The 15457-nt window shown below is 45.6% G+C and overlaps 1 protein-coding gene across 1 annotated transcript; it reads right to left on the reverse strand.

The window, feature by feature from the left end:
* Positions 1-784: 784 nt before the first annotated feature.
* Positions 785-7092, reverse strand: IL1B (interleukin 1 beta). The gene is made up of 6 exons (XM_054575536.1): positions 7007-7092; positions 6433-6481; positions 5001-5205; positions 3127-3285; positions 1762-1892; positions 785-997 (listed from the first exon to the last, which is right to left on the reverse strand). The coding sequence occupies exons 1-6, from the start codon at positions 7051-7053 to the stop codon at positions 785-787; spliced, it is 804 nt and encodes a 267-aa protein (XP_054431511.1). The 5' UTR covers positions 7054-7092.
* Between the last annotated feature and the right edge of the window lie 8365 nt (positions 7093-15457).

Consider the following 15457-nt stretch of genomic DNA (forward strand, 5'->3'; position numbering starts at 1 on the left):
TTTGCACTGGATGTCCCTTTGATGAAAAACAGAAATGAAGGGGACAGGTGGGAGGAGGCTCTGCTGAGCAGAAATCTTTCCTGGGATGTGGCAGCACACAGTGAGGAGTGGGCTGCTGGCTCCCCGACTAGGCTTCCCCGGCCCCATTTATTTTCCCTCTTCTGTGTCAGATCCAAGAAAAATCAGTCACCACATGGGAACAAAGTTCTTTTTCAGCGAAATTTATTTCAGAATTATTGAAGCAATGTGATCTTGCTTCCTCATTCACAAATATTTCTATTAAAATAATCTGAGCTTCTTCAGCTTGGTAAAATAACTTAATATAAAGACAGCACAGTCATCCAAATCAAATTGGCTCCTTTGATACTGAAGACTGAACTCTTTCATAGGAACTGCTGCTTCTTGGCTCCCTTGAACTAAATTAAATAGACTGACTCATCAATAAATAAATAAATATATACTTTAAGTGGCTGCTCATCAGAAGCTGGGTGCAAAGGACAGAGGGTTTCTTTGAACCAAATGTGCAGTGGTTTCCGCCAGGGTGGCTTTGTGTGAGCGGAGAGTGAGAGAGGCCTGGCCTAGCACATGGCTCTAAGGATTGGCCCTGGGAGGACAGGGCTGCTTCTCCTGTCTGGTGGTTTCCTTAGTATTAATGTAGGGGAGGCAGCTGGGTGTTGACTAGACAACAGTGAAGCAGCCCACTGCCATGTTCAAACCATTTTATATCTCTTCAGCAACCCTTGGATTTCTGTAGCACATGTGGGCCCTCTGCGTGCAGGTCTCTTCAGGAAGACAGGATTTCCAAGGTGAAGTCAGTTATATTCTGGCCACCTCTAACATTTCCTAGGAAGACGGGTGTCTGTTCCATTTGTGAGGTGCTGATGTACCAGCTGGGATACAGGGCAGACTCGAATTCTACCTTGCCCATGATTTCTGTCTTGTTGAAGACAAATCGCTTATCCATCTTCTTCTTTGACTGATCTTTGGGGTCTAATGTCTGCAGCAAAACAGAAGTCAAGAATTTTGTGAGGAAAGGAACAAAGATACTCTGATGAAGCTACTCTTTGGGTCAGTTAGAGAGGAAACTAAAGAACCAAGACCAGAAGCCAGAATCCTGAGTTATCTTTGTGACCCCTACTTCCCATGCGGTGACTGAAGGAGCTCTTACCCTTTTCTGAACCCAAGTGTTAAATGGTAGGGAGCATAATAGAGGTGGGCATTTTTTTTTAAAAAGTGAAAGTTACATTAAAGCTTCTAGGAGTCCCTGGTTTCCAGGGATTTAAAAAAAATTTTTTTTAGGTCCTTAGCTAGAATGACTTCAACTTGGAAATGAAGCTTTTGCTGTAAAAGCTGGAGAGTGGGAGGGATTGTGATTTGGAGAGTGGAATGGAGACAACAACAGGGGACAGTTCTCTTGAATTGATTAATTTCGCCAAATGTCATCTATCAAATGGAGCAACCCTAACATTGCATAATCTGTTGGGTAGTAAGAGTGACAGGGCTGGTATGTGGGGAAGGATTAAGAAAAAGAGTGACAAGGCATAATAACATCAAAGAAATGATGTAATTTTCTGCACTGGCAGTGAAAGTTGCATGTATTTAACAATTACATTCAATTTATTTACATTTCTGCAAAATTATCAGGAAGATCTGCTCCCAGGTTTTCTGGCAGGGGAGAAGGTGGTTGTCATGGAAGTCAGTGATGGCTAGGGGTGCTTCAGAAGAGCTGAGAAGGCCCTTTGGCCCCTGGTACTCACTCACCTCCAGCAGCAGGGTGGGCTTCCGGTCCTTCATCACACAAGACAGGAATAGGTCTTTTTCCTTGATGCCCAAGGCCACAGGTATCTTGTTGTTATTTTCTTCCCCTGGCACAAATCTCATGCAGAACACCACTGGAGAAAGAAGAGAGCCCTGTGGTCAGGGAAGCACAGCAGTGCAGGGTTGGCCCAACCACTGGACCCCAAACCCAGGACTCGTACAGTTGAGCCTCCTCTGTGGGAACCTCCCTACGGATTCTCATAGACCATAGCAAGTTCAGTTGGTTGATTCTAGTTTTTCCCAGAGAAGGTCTGGGGACTTCAAAGAGCCTCATTACAGTGGCTGTGAAGAATTAGGGGCTAATTTTTAAAAACTAAGGGAAGGAAGGTAGGAAGCCATCTTGTCACTGGCCAGTGATGCAGCCTCATGAACAGAATGATTTGATTGATGTGAAAGGCAAAGACAGAGGTCGGGCAGGGCTCTCTAAATCTGTTTGGCACAAATCTATTTCAAGAGTGTAAAACAGCAAGTGGGAAGAACTTGGGCGAGGGGAGGCTTAGTTGTGAAACGTGGCTGCAAAGACAGACACTCATTTTAATCTTCCTTAGTCACAGCTGTCTCACTTGGAGGCCCCAAGGTCATGCTCACAACTCAGTTCTAAAGAAACAGGATGGTCCTGTCTTAGTTGAGAGCAGGAAGCTTCCCCCAGGGATGCCTCTCTCCAATGTCAGCAGCCCTGGAAGAGAACAGGCTCCTTGTTTCCACTGTTCCCTTGACCACCCCCATGCACAGAGGATTCAGTCACAGTGGCAGGGTGCCAGGCAGATCCCACAACTAATGGGCTCCCCAGACTTGGAAGATTTGCCTGTTACAGCAGAGAGATAAAAGTTCCTGCTAGCCAGTGAAATTTCTCTATAAGGATTCCCGTGGTGTTGGGTGGGAAGGATGTTAGGGGTGCAGGGGCAGGGTTGGGAATGGCGATGGATACATTTCTTCACCATTCTACTTTCATCCTCAACAACAGGAAAAAAAAAACCCCATAGGCAGGTAGGTCACATCCATCAAATGACCCCTTTCTTAACTGACATTGCGCTGTCATTAAATGACTTGGCTGGACTGGTCCTGGGCATGTTTGAACAGTCTAATTTCTTTGAGTTACATCTCTTGCCAGAAAATGAATGTGCTAAGGGAATCAATCTGGTGCCATCTTTGGGACCCAAACAAGAAGCTATACATTTTTTATAGCATGTTTTTTTTTTCCTTCCCTCCATTGATGTTGATAATTTGCTTAATGTCCTACTTTGTTGCAAATGTGGAGGATAAGCAGTTGTCAGGGTGCCAAGAGAAGAATCAAGATTTCCCACTTACCTTGTCGGTTCATATCCTGTCTAGTGAGGTGAAGAGCCTGCAGCTCATGTGGTCCAGACAGCACCACGGATTTTTGGTTTATGTCACGGAGTCTGCAGTTCAGCGATGGTAGGAATGCATCACACACGTAGGCATCATCCTGCATGCTGTTGATGGGCTCTGAAAGGGGAAACATGCATTGTTTAGGTAGAAAATGAAAAGGGACAGTCTGTGGACAGGAATTTGGCTTGTTGGAGGACACGCACATCTCAAAAAATTGTAACACAATGAGGAGGAGTTAGGGGTGGATAAGAACATTGGATGTGGCACCTTCAGACATGGGTTCAAGGTTCAGTGCTATTGCTTGCTATGGAGAAACAATAGAGTAACTTATGTAAACTGGCAATCCAAAAATACTGGCCCAACGAGGAGAAAACAATAAGAAGAAGCACTCTGAGAATGATGGAATAATTTGCAAATCTGAGTCGTTATTAAGATCTTATTAGGACAATAGTTTCAACTAAAGAGATGATCAAGTTGGTTTTTAAGGCTTCTCTCTTTTCTTACCATTAATGGACCTAAAATTTTAAAGGGTATTAATGAAAGAATGTTCAAGTCTGTAGAGAGCTTTGTAAGAGTTTATCTAAACCAAGAATTTGGGGACATGTCCAGAAGCAAGATTGCCACAGATTGAGAAAACACTCCAGAGAATGACAGTTTTGCAGTTCATTTTACACATTAGAATCAAAGGGCCTTTGTAGTTTTCCCTTTTGCAGTAATTTCAATTTTCTTCTAAAGTCTTGGAAAGAAGGGAAAACTCCTTCTTGGAATCCTCAGGGCAGCCCTATGCTTACCTCTGTTTCTCTTCTTTTCCTAAACCCCATTTCAGTTTCCTACAGTCTTTCTTAAGATGACCTGGCTTTTTTTTTTTTTATTTTTTTTATTACCATAAAAGCAGTCTCTGCTTTCCCCATCAAGAGAGCTTTTGGTGAGGTCTGACCCAATCGCTTCATCGCTGGAGCTGTAAATTCATAATTTTAGTGGCTTTATCTTTTTCTTTTTTTGGATAGTTTAAGGTAATTGATCAGCCAAATTGTTAGTTTCATATGTTCTATCAGTTAGATCAAATTTCTTTGTGAACATCAGGGAGATCAAGGAAATCTCTAGTTAGATTCCTTAATTCTGTTTTAGTCCAAGGAATGTATACAATTGCTGGTTCCTCTCAACTATACTGGCTTTTCCCTAAAGGGAACTGCCAATATTTCTGGTTTTCCTACATTATCCTGGTCTGGCTTTCTATTTCCAGTTTCCTCTATGCCATTAGGGAGGGGTGGTGAAGGAAATGAAGGGAGAGAGAAGGGAGAGAGAGGAAGAGAGGGCAAGTCCGAACAAGAGGCACATACTTCTTTTCCGTTGGTGGATACAGCATAATTAACAATTAACATTTACAGCATAGAGAGACACGGAGATGGCGTGTGGGGATAAGATGACAGTGAGGGGCTTGGTGGTCTCCTGCTTTGGTGCCTGCAGTTGTGCCTCCAAAGGGTAGGGAAAGAAAATTACTCTGACATTTCAAAAGTGTGTTCTCCTAGAAGCACAAGAACCTTGGACAGGGCTCCTTAAGGTGAAGAGTGACCTTGCTAAGGAAATTGCGGGCCTCGGACTTGAAGACCCGCCATGAGTTGCCCAGATAGCAATTCGTGATCAGACTGTCCTTGGTGGTTACTCTTGGCTACCAAGCTTCTCAGGCCTGCCACCTGGTTCCCTGAGCTTTTTGGGTCTGCTATGTCACCTCTTTTGTTCTCAAGGGTTTCAGCTTTGGAGGAGATTGGCTGTTGTGTTATGGATGCTGAGAAGTGGAGCTTGCTTGTCTGTCCTTAGTTCTCATTAAGTACCTTCTTCAAAGATAAAGAAAAAGAGGCTTCTCAGGTCATCATCCAGGAAGTCCTGTGAGCAGACAATGGGCATTTTCTTCAGTTTTTCCACAGCAACCATGACCGACACGACCCGCCTAAAACTGGAGTTGCAGAGCTGGTGGGAGACTTTCAGTTGGATGCTCCCACCTCCCAGAGAGCTGATGTCCACATCTTGAAAGGAGCACTGTGGAAAGACCAAGGAAGTGAGTGTCTTAAGGTGGTTGGGCCAGAGAACTCCCGTTTTGTCATCAGAGAGGCAAAAGGGGCCTTAGAAATAAAGGAGCCTCTAAGGATAAACTCTCATCTCACTGAAGACCAGAGAGATTAAGTAGCTCACTCAAGGGCACGTGGCAGGTTAATAGCCAGAATGTGGGCTTTTTGATGCCCAACAGGGTATTCTTTTAGAACAAATCCCATTTGTACATTGTGTATCTTTTTACACCTGCTCCACTAACTATAAACTTCTTATCTTTTTACACTTCATACCTTTTTGTATCCCTAATGCTCTAACACTATGCATTTAATTTTTTGTGTCAGTGATGATCATAACTTTTTGTATACATTTGTGCTCATTCAACAAGTTTTTTACTATTCTAAACAAGTTCTTTTTTTTTTCCCCCAGAATGCTGTTTCATAAGCTTTCTGCAAATACATAAAAAATGGTTACTCTTTGTAAAGTTCCCACTTTGCTGTTATTCAGAGAAATTGTGTAACTGTATATTAAGGCTTATCTGGACTTGTCCTAAGTAATGACAATGGTTTAAAAGCTTGAGGGACAGTTAAAGAGACCTCTAATGGTACAGAAGAGCACAGAAGAGGGACGGACTAAACCAGTTAACCCTCACATTAAAACATTTCTGGCAAGGTCCAAAAGGATGAAATGACTTGTCCAAGGTTAAATAGCAAGTGAATGATTTTCTTTCAACTCCCAATTCATCTTTTTATTTACATTATCTACATTTGATTGTCATAAACTCCACCCTAGAAAGCAAAAAACAATTCTACCTTAAACAGGGGCAGACCTGTTAACGCCATGTGCTCTGGGTGTCAGAACTTGGCCCAGTGGGTAATGCAGGCTGTGCCCCTCTCCTAAAAGGAGAATCGAATCTGCTGCTTTGAAGCCTTCCTAGCCTGTCTTCCTGGCATTACATAGCAAACCTCCTGACCACTCTCGCCCCCTTGCCGTCTGCAAGCAGGGCGTGTCCCCAAGACTTAGAGAGCGACTGGGTAGCATGGGAGCTGGCCATTGGCCAGGTCACCAAGCAGCATAGCCTGCACCTGCCTTACTGGGAATTGTGAGAGTTGTCCCATCATAAAATACCACAGGATCAAAGTGGCCCAGAACCCTTTTCCTTGAGCCTTTCTCAGGTCAAAGCCCTCCATGGGTTGGAGTTGAAGCTCATGGTCTCACCTTAGTCTGTTGGGGGCCATCAGCCTCAAAGAACAAGTCATTCTCATCACTGTAATAAAAACAGAGACACTGCTCAATTATGTCTCCCAGACAAGTTTACTTTTTCTTCCTGTAAGCAGTCTTCATTGTTAATAGGAAACTATAAGTAGCAGGTCCCTTAAAGCTTCTAGAAGCTGGCAAATTCTGTGGGGATATGCATGGAACCCACAGGAGGCAGGGCAGGCAGGGTGCTCCCTGTGGGATCCTGGGACCTAATGTGCAGTATAGTTAAAATCTGAGTTTTGCCTCTCACTGAAGCCAAAGTTTGCCAAACTTTATGCCCTGTACTCCCCACCTAGCATCTCTTCTTCCTGCTCAGCATCTGCAGGAAACCCCTGCAGCAGCATCGGCATGCCTGTGGCTCCCAAGGCTGGACTTGTTGTGGGAAATCAGCATTTAAACCAGGTAATTTGGAACCCTGCTTGCCACGGAAGGGTGCAGTTTGGAGGACAAATCTGATCTCCATACACAGACAGCACATCCCTGATGGAAAGGGCGCCCTGCTCACATTACTGATCTCAGTCTCCCCACTGACCTGCAGTAAGCCATCATTTCACTGGCGGGTTCAGGTACTGCTGCCATGGCTGCTTCAGAAACCTGTGTAAAGAGGGGGAAATGAGTGACCACTTGCCACGCAGGCCCCATAAAGGTTGTCTTCATAGGTGAGTTTCCCTCAGCACCTAGTACATGGCCAGCATGCAGAGAAATGATCTTTGAATGAATGAACAAATACATGAAAGAGCCACCCTTTGGGTCCAGAGAGAAACATTTGCTAAACCAAACCCAAATCAGGAGTGCACCTGTTAGAAGATCTGGAGCAAGGGCTTTGACGCTCACCTTTCAGGTGTCAGCTGCTCTAAGCAGTATTCATTTCCAGAGTATTTCCCAAATCATAGCGTAACAGTACACCTGGCATTTGTGCAAAAAGCACAGCCCTCAGGCAGTAGGGGGAGGGAGAGAGAGAGAGAGAGAGAGAGAGAGAGAGAGAGAGAGAGAGAGAAGGAGACAGAGAGATTCTCTTAGAACCTAGTCATAAAAAAGAGTTAAAGTCATACCTGAGCAATGAAGACTGGCTGCAGAGAACAGAGCTCTGGAGTAGCTTGTGCCTCGGAGAGGTACGAATACTGTCTGCCAATTTCTTCCTCGCCTTTTTATGGTCTTCAAAAGCAGAAGTGGGAGGATGAGAAATTTTCCCTTTGGTTTACTGGTGTCACAACCAAGTTAAAAAAAAATAAAAAAGAGGACGATGGTAACTTCTGGGAGAGGGTAAACTAATTCTCCAGTCCATGGAAGTGCAAGTGGCAGTGAGCTGAGACTCATCGTGCACATGCATCATCATGCAAATAAACATCGTCTTCTACAACCATTATGCAGATTATGTCAATATTAATGTAGGATTTTCCTAAGTTACAGAATGTATTAATTGGAATTTTGGTAGGTATTGCAATGAATCTGTAGATTGCTTTGGGTAGAATGAACATTTTAACAATATTAATTCTTCCAATCCATGAACATGGCATATTTTTCCATTTCTTTGTGTCTTTTTCAATTTCTTTCATCAATGTCTCAGAGTTTTCAGGGTGCAGATCTTTTACTTTCATGGTTAAGTTTATTTCTAAGTATTTTATTGTTTTTGATGCTATTGTAAATGGGATTGTTTTATTTCTCCTTCAGATATTTTGCTGTTAGTATACAGAAATATACCAAAGTTTGTTTAACTCAGTGACCATGGAGTGCCTGCCTCAGGACAGCCCTCATATGTTAGAATATGCATGAGTAGTTGGTTCATAATTGGTGCATGGAGTCTAAAAATGGGGCCTTCCCTACCCCCATTGGCACATCTATATTATCGCACTTATTATAACACTGAATTGAAAGTTTACTCACTTATCTGGTTCCTGTAGGAGTGAACTCTTTTAAAGCTCGGCCTACCACAATGCCTGACATGCAAACTCAGAGAGTAAAAGTTTGCTGCCTCAGTGGGTGAGCAGGAATTTGCCAGTGTTTTCCCTCAAATAAGCATGTACCAGTTACTGTGCTTGCTCTGCGCTGTCCATTGGAGGGAGCCTCTGACTTTTACAGGCAAGAGAGAAACAGATTCTACTGTGGGGAAGGACAGTCCAATGGGCTTGCTCACCAAGAGCCTTTTGATTCATAGTTTGGCTCCTAGTGCCTTGATATCTGGAAGGCAGATGCAAGAATTCCACCTTTGGTGAGTTACATATTCCACAAGAATCTGAAAACTGCATCCTATTTAATGTATCAAGTTCTTGTGAATTTGGTAAGCAGTAGCCTGTTCCCAGCTCTAAGCCCTCATAAAATTGGGTACCTAGCTCTGCAGACATCCCAGACACCTTGCCCAGGGAGCCCAATGAACTCCTCTGTTTTGGTTCCGCAGCATTCACTCTGCAAAGTAACCACTGGTCCCCACGCTGCAGTGACAGAACTATCTCTTTCCTCAAAGTCTTTATGTTGGGATCAGCAGGACCTGCTGGTCTGCTAGCTCTGTGGACTCTCCTGACAGAGAACACGAGATGTTCTCAATCTGTAGCTGTGAATAGAAGCTGACTGAGTGATGAAAGCCAGTGACAGGGAAGGAGGTATGCCAGAGACTGGAGCCCCATGCAAATCCATTCTGTTCCTGGGGATTGAGAAGGAGGTAGGAATTTTGGACCTACTTCTCCATCTCCTGGTATCCAGGGTGTACGAGTCTCATTCTTTCTGCTCAAGGGAAATTTTGGAGCCGTGGGGTGATGCCCCTTGACGTAGTTGCCTACAGAAGTCTTTACATGTCTCATCCCAGTCTGGCACTCAAAACCTGGCAGCATCCTGTCCCTCTAAGGAAATGAAACATCTTGTGTCATGCAAGCAGATTGCACAATACATGTATTATACTATGTCTCCACAAGGAGACCACTCAGGCCACAGAGAGCACAGATAGTTGCACTGGGGTGGGTAGCTGGGAGAGTGATGATAACTTAGACCCTAGGGAACGGAAGCAGCAGAAATAGGAAGTGGGAAAGGCCAGAATGTTGTGGGGAGCTCTGGCTTCGGGGAAATTCTTCAGTTCTTATGTCACTCAAGCTCTTCTCAGCTGCAAGTTGCCCTCCGCCCTGGCAGGTCATTCTTCCAAGAAAGGAGACTGGCATTCAGAGCAGCAAGTGCCTTGATACTATCTTATGTCCGATCTTGGACTTCTACCCTCCCTTATTAAGATTGGCATCACCAAAATGGTCTTCAATCATTTGAAAAAGGAGACAAGCAAAATGATCATGGCTAGTTTCTTATATTATCATGGGTGAATCCAGTAATGTCTGCTCTCTGCCATGAGCCATTCTTTAGTGTTTCTTCTCTTGCTCAGAACAGAACTAAGCCATGACTGTCCCCACCATTTTCCCCAGATCCCAGATCATCCTTGGCATTGACTTCCTAACATTGTTCTTAAGAGTCTACCTTTTCTTCCATAATTTCTATGGGTCTCTCTGCTATTTGAAAGTATAAATGTCCTGTGTAACCATATCTGTACCCATGGATATGTCTCTCATTTGCTTTCTACTTTGAGAACTATTTGGGATTGGACAGTTGGATTTTTAGTTTTGAGGCCTCTGCTCTTCCTTTTACAGCATCATTTACTTGGGCCTGCCATTCCCTCTTGAACCCAGCTCCCTGAGGAATGCTTAGCTACATGAGCAGGTGGCTGGGTCTGGTAAGGTGTATGGTCTCCAGTGGCTTCTCCACCTCTGAGAGACCAGTGGAACTTTATCTTTCCTTTAGATCCAGCAACAAAAGCCCCAGGATGGGTGCAGTAAATGCCAGGCCCTCCTGCTCCGTGTCTCTTCTCACACGTCTGGTACCTCTTGTACCAAGGGTGTGGAAGTGTTAGCCATAAGGGCCATAGAAAAAAGGCAGTCACACAGGACCTATTTTGAAAAATAGTTTTTCACAATGAATGATGTTTGATAAAATAGTTCCAGAACTGATCTAAGTTAACCAGCGATGTGCACAAGCAGAAAGTTATGTATTAGAACTAGTAGTAATTTAAAAAATAGAAAAGGACCAGATAATAAATATTTCAGGCTCTGCTGATCATACGGTCTCTGTTGCAACTGCTTAGCTCAGCCCTTGTTGTGAGAAAGCAGCCACAGGTGATGCATAGATGGGTGACCTTAGCTTGATTTGTCCTGCAGGTTGTGGGATACAACCCCCTGTGCTATAGCATTATAATTTATCATTTTTCTGGGATACAAATTTAGGAACAACGCTTAAAAAAAAAAAAAAAAGAGCCGACCTTTACTGAACACCTACTAGGGGCCAGGCACTTTTGTCTCATGATCTTATTTAGCCTTCGCAATAAACTTTGAGGCAGATAATACCATACCGTCTCACCTATGGGGAAACTGTGCACGCACACACAGAGGAAGGGGAGCAGCACTACACAGACATGGTAGCTATCCTCATCACTTCCCCCCCCTCATCTTCAAGGAGTATTGAAGATGCACACAATTCAAGACAATATGTGGCTGGTGGCATACGAACTGCCATGGAGGAGTCACCTGCCCTTTCCACCACTCACACTCAGGGACATGCGAGCCAGAGGAGGGAGAGAAAGTGGGCTCCAGGCTACACACTGGCTGCTTTCTGGGAAATTGCAGGCTCTTGTTGGAAGGTTTGTTTACTGCCGAGCGGAGCTGAGGATGGAGGCCTCAGGAAAGGTGGGGGTGAGTGTTTGCTCACTGGTTAAGCAACTCTGAGATAGAACTGGGTTAGTCCCCATGTAGCCATTATCACTGTCTGGCTTGGGACCCTGAAAAGAATGGCTTTCTACTGTCAGACATCCACAGAGAGAGTGTGCTGAGGCAGAAGAAGTCCTGGTGTGTGTGGGGAAACTTTTCTCCGTTCGGCCTCCCGGTGGCCAGGGCCAGGGCCAGCACTCTGAGCCTGGGACATGCCTAGAGCTCACCCTGGGCTGTGGGCCTGGGAGTAGTCACACTGCCCATCCTGGCAGCTTCATTTCCCTTCCCACTTCGTCTAGCCTTCAGAAAAGCCTTATTGAAGGCAGGAAGGAGGTTTCAGGGATTTGTGGGAGTGCAATATTCCCTCTCCAGGATGGACGTGGCAGGAGCAGTTAGGAACCATTCTGTGCCCAGCAGAGCATCCCCCTCATGGAGGTCCCTGAGGGTGGGGCCTGAGCACCTTGGCCCTCACAGTGCACCAGATGCAAGAGCAGTGCCGGCAGATAGCTGGTGCTCAGCCCGGTTTGATTGACTTGAATAAGTAATGAATGAATGAAGGTCGCCTGCAGCAGATGTAGTTGTGGCAGCCTGAGGTGGAGGCCGGAGGGTGGGTGCTGAGACAGTGTCACGAGGGACACATTGAGGGGTTTCATAATTAGGCATAAAGTATATTTGATCTCTGCTGAAAGCTGGACATGATGTACATGGTTAATGAATTGAAGGGAGCAGAATAGGCTGCTCCAAATGTGCCATTTTGGCATGTGGATTATTTTGAACTGAAGGCAACTGAGACCCACAGACTCAGGAAAAGCTTTTTTACATCCCCGCCCCGCACCGGCCCCTTAACTGCCTAAAATAGTGAAAATCAGAGCCTGCACCAGGAGGAGAGTTATTACCAGAGATACCTTTTAATCTGAAGACTCACCTGCACAGCAGGGCAAACATCTGCTCCTTTCTTCTCCTGTGAATTGTCCTCCCCACCTGGGAAGCCCCAGGCCTTTTTCCCATTCCTTAGCCTCAACTGCTTGACTGATTTTGGATCTCACACTCAATTAATTTATGTGCAAAATTAAATTTGTTTTTCTCCTGTTAATCTGTCTTATGTTAATTTAATTGTTAGACCAGCCAGAGAGCCTAGGAGGGAAGAAGGGAACATTTTTCTGCCCCTACAGAATCCTCACCACTGTCCTCTCGCCGGTCTAGGAACCCAACTTTAACTTTTCTGTCCCCAGAAGCCTGCCCTGGTTGGGCATCTGGAAAGTATTGTACTGAGCAGAGGCAGGTATAAAGAAATGGGTGTGGGGACCCTGTATCAAGATGTGACATGAAGGGGAGTGACTCTCAGTGCATCGGGAAGGTGCCTGGGTGGCTCACCCCTGGCTGGTCAAGGTCGCTGATGCCATTTGCCTCCAGCAGGGGGCCTGTCCTTGTTTGTGGTTACAGAATGCTCGTGGACTGGGGAGCTCCTGGTTCACAGCTGTGCTTGCGATGGAGCATTGGAGCCTCTCTTCAGGGGAAAGGCTCTCCCATTACTGTGGGTTTGGGTAGAAGCCTTACCCTCAGCGTGCCCCACTACGGTGTCATGGGTACATTTAGACGGGGCTCCTTCTCTGAGACCCCGTGCCAGCAGGCACTCCCACCTCTCGGCCTCTCCTTGCTCACCACATCCAGCACACAAGTCTACTGTCTGACATTTGAACTTGTCAACATTTCCGCCACCTAAGGAACAGTGCGTTTACCATCGTTGAGTGAACACTGATCAAACAAGCCCTCCCTCGACATTCCTGCTTCCTGAGTCTTGCTGGCTCCCATCTGAGGTTTCACTGCTTGCTCCTCAGAGGAATGCGGGCACTGGAAAGTCACTCACTCAGCTCAGTGCCTTTGGATGAGAGGTTTGTGACCCTGGGTCCTGCCTGGTTCGCTGTGCTGCTCTGACTAACTGGCAAGTTTCCTTGCTCTGTTTCACTTCTTTATGGGGGTTTTTGAAATTGCTTGTTCCGTCTAGAGAATGACCTTACTCCACAGGGCTTAAGGCAACTGAGACCTCCTGCTCCCATGTCTCCTACTGAGCCCCTGAGGTCAGGTTTGCAGCTGAGGATGACACTTGCCCCAGGGAAGCAGCAGATCTGGCAGGTAACAGACTCCCACACAGATGCCCAACTTACAGCTCATTTTTTTCTCACCCACGCTGGGTGTCTGGCTGGCGGGAGGGCAGAGTGCTGTCCTGTGTCCCTGGGTAGGCCCTACTGAAATGACAGTGTTGGCAGGAGCCACATCATCCAGAGGACCTTGCTTAGCCAGCCCTGACACTAGGAGCTGAGCCTGATTGTCATTATATAAGGATTCATTGAGAAGGAGATTAGACTGTTAAGAGTGAGGATGGGGGAAGGGAAAAACCCTCAGTGTTTTCTCTGAACCTGCAGCTTCTTGTTGGTTTAGGATTGACTGATTGCCAACCACTTAGCCCTTCTGTAGACAACTAGCCCCAGGGATCAACCAGCCTTTGTGACTTCCAGGGAGTTCTTTGACTGCCTCTTTCCAGAGGCTAATTTCCTAGGAGACACTTTTCAAGGATCAAGCCTACCTTAGGATTCACCTCAGACTCACTTTGTCCCTGGACAGAGAACTTGGCTCCTACTTCCTTCAAGTTCTAGTTAGGAAGGAAGCAATCCTACAGATGGGCAACAAGCTGCTCATGTCAATACCAGAAGAGGACCTTTCGCCCCACCCTGCCCAGGCAACACGCCTCCTTGCTGCTCACTAGGAAACTGCTCCAAAGGTCACTGTGGGGACAGTCTATCCCTCCTCACTGGTCTGCAGGCTCCTTGAGTCTGTGATGACTCCTTCCCCTGTGGCTTGGCACATAGACAAAATCAACTGGGTGACTTGGAAAACCAATTCGGGGACCAGATGGAGCTTTGCCCTCCTAACTCCAGAAGCCACTCAGATTCCTGGCCTGATGTCCTTATGTTTAAAAAGAGGACAGCAGACCTATCTCTCAGGCTTGTTATAAACAATGCCTCGTATGCGGAAGCACCTAATAGAGAGGGACCATGGTTGACACGCAAGAAATATTAGTTTGCTTGCCTCCCTCCTTCTTTCTCCCCTCCTCCTGTGTGTGGCCTCATTTCCACTGCATTTCTCTCCAATCTGTTAGGCGAGTCTGAGTGTGTGTATAGTAGACACTGGAGCCCAGTTGCCCTGGGGCTGCAGTGAGATGGGAACCCTGTCCCCATGTGCATCACTGTCCCTTCATCTCATTGGTTCCCTGAGGCCTGTGTTCACACAGAGACCCTCAGGAGCTCACCACACAGGGGCTTCCTGAGTTTTCCACTTTCCTTAACAGTTTAGCATCATCCATTCCCAAAGTATAATTATCTTCCACAGAGTAATTTCAGTACACCTAGGAATTCAAAGAGGAGTTAAACATGATACCTGTCTTCAGAGAACTTACCTTGACCACAGGAAATTCCTATTAGGGGTTGAGAAGAGGTCTGGTACATCTTGGGAAGGCTCCATTTTCGCAGTCGTGCATGCAGACATCCTTCTTGACCACAGCTTCCTGCCTTTTCCCTCCTATTCTCTCAAAGCGCCGGTCATTCCCCCTACCTCTTGACATACTTCCCACTTTGGCTCTCTTGTCCATGTGGTTTAGTTTCCATGCTTCATTCTCCAGCCAAACCTCTTTTTTCTTTTTTAATTTTTTTTATTTTGTTCAAATACATTTGTCTCCGTTTTCCAGCCACCACTTACCCCTGCCCCACCCACCCTCACCTCCCACCCTCGATCCTTCCCCACTTTGGCTTTGTCCATGGGTCCTTTATACATGCTCTTTGATTTGACCCTTCCCCTTCTTTTCCCCATTAACACCCTTCCTCCTGCCCTCTCGTTACTATTTCTTTTTTTTTTTTCAGTGTTGCTGGTTATGTTTTCCTTCCTTGTTTGTTTTGTCGATTAGGTTCTACTTTAGGCGAGATCATATGGTATTTGTCTTTCACCCCCTGGCTTATTTCACTTTGGATAATGCTCTCCATTTCCATCCATGCTGTTGCAAAATGTAGTAGCTCTTTCTTTTCTTTCTTTCTTTCTTTCTTTCTTTCTTTCTTTCTTTCTTTCTTTCTTTCTTTCTTTCTTTCTTTCTTTCTTTCTTTCTTTCTTTCTTTCTTTCTTTCTTTCTTTCTTTCTTTCTTTCTTTCTTTCTTTCTTTCTTTCTTTCTATCTTTCTTCTCCTCCCTCCCTCCCTCCCTCCCTCC

The sequence above is a fragment of the Pteronotus mesoamericanus genome, unplaced genomic scaffold, assembly GCF_021234165.1.
Source record: "Pteronotus mesoamericanus isolate MK-2021 breed Mesoamerican mustached bat unplaced genomic scaffold, CSHL_Meso_final contig_311, whole genome shotgun sequence".
Classification (NCBI taxonomy): Eukaryota; Metazoa; Chordata; class Mammalia; order Chiroptera; family Mormoopidae; genus Pteronotus; species Pteronotus mesoamericanus.

Coding starts and splice junctions, on each gene's coding strand:
- IL1B (XM_054575536.1), bottom strand. CDS start 7,053: ATGGCAGCAGTACCTGAACCCGCCAGTGAAATGATGGCTTACTGCAG. Junction 3,286..5,000: donor TTTCTTTATCTTTGAAGAAG/GTACTTAATGAG, acceptor TTCCCCTTTCAG/AGCCCATCAACAGCATGCAG. Junction 1,893..3,126: donor ACAGGATATGAACCGACAAG/GTAAGTGGGAAA, acceptor TTCTTTCTCCAG/TGGTGTTCTGCATGAGATTT.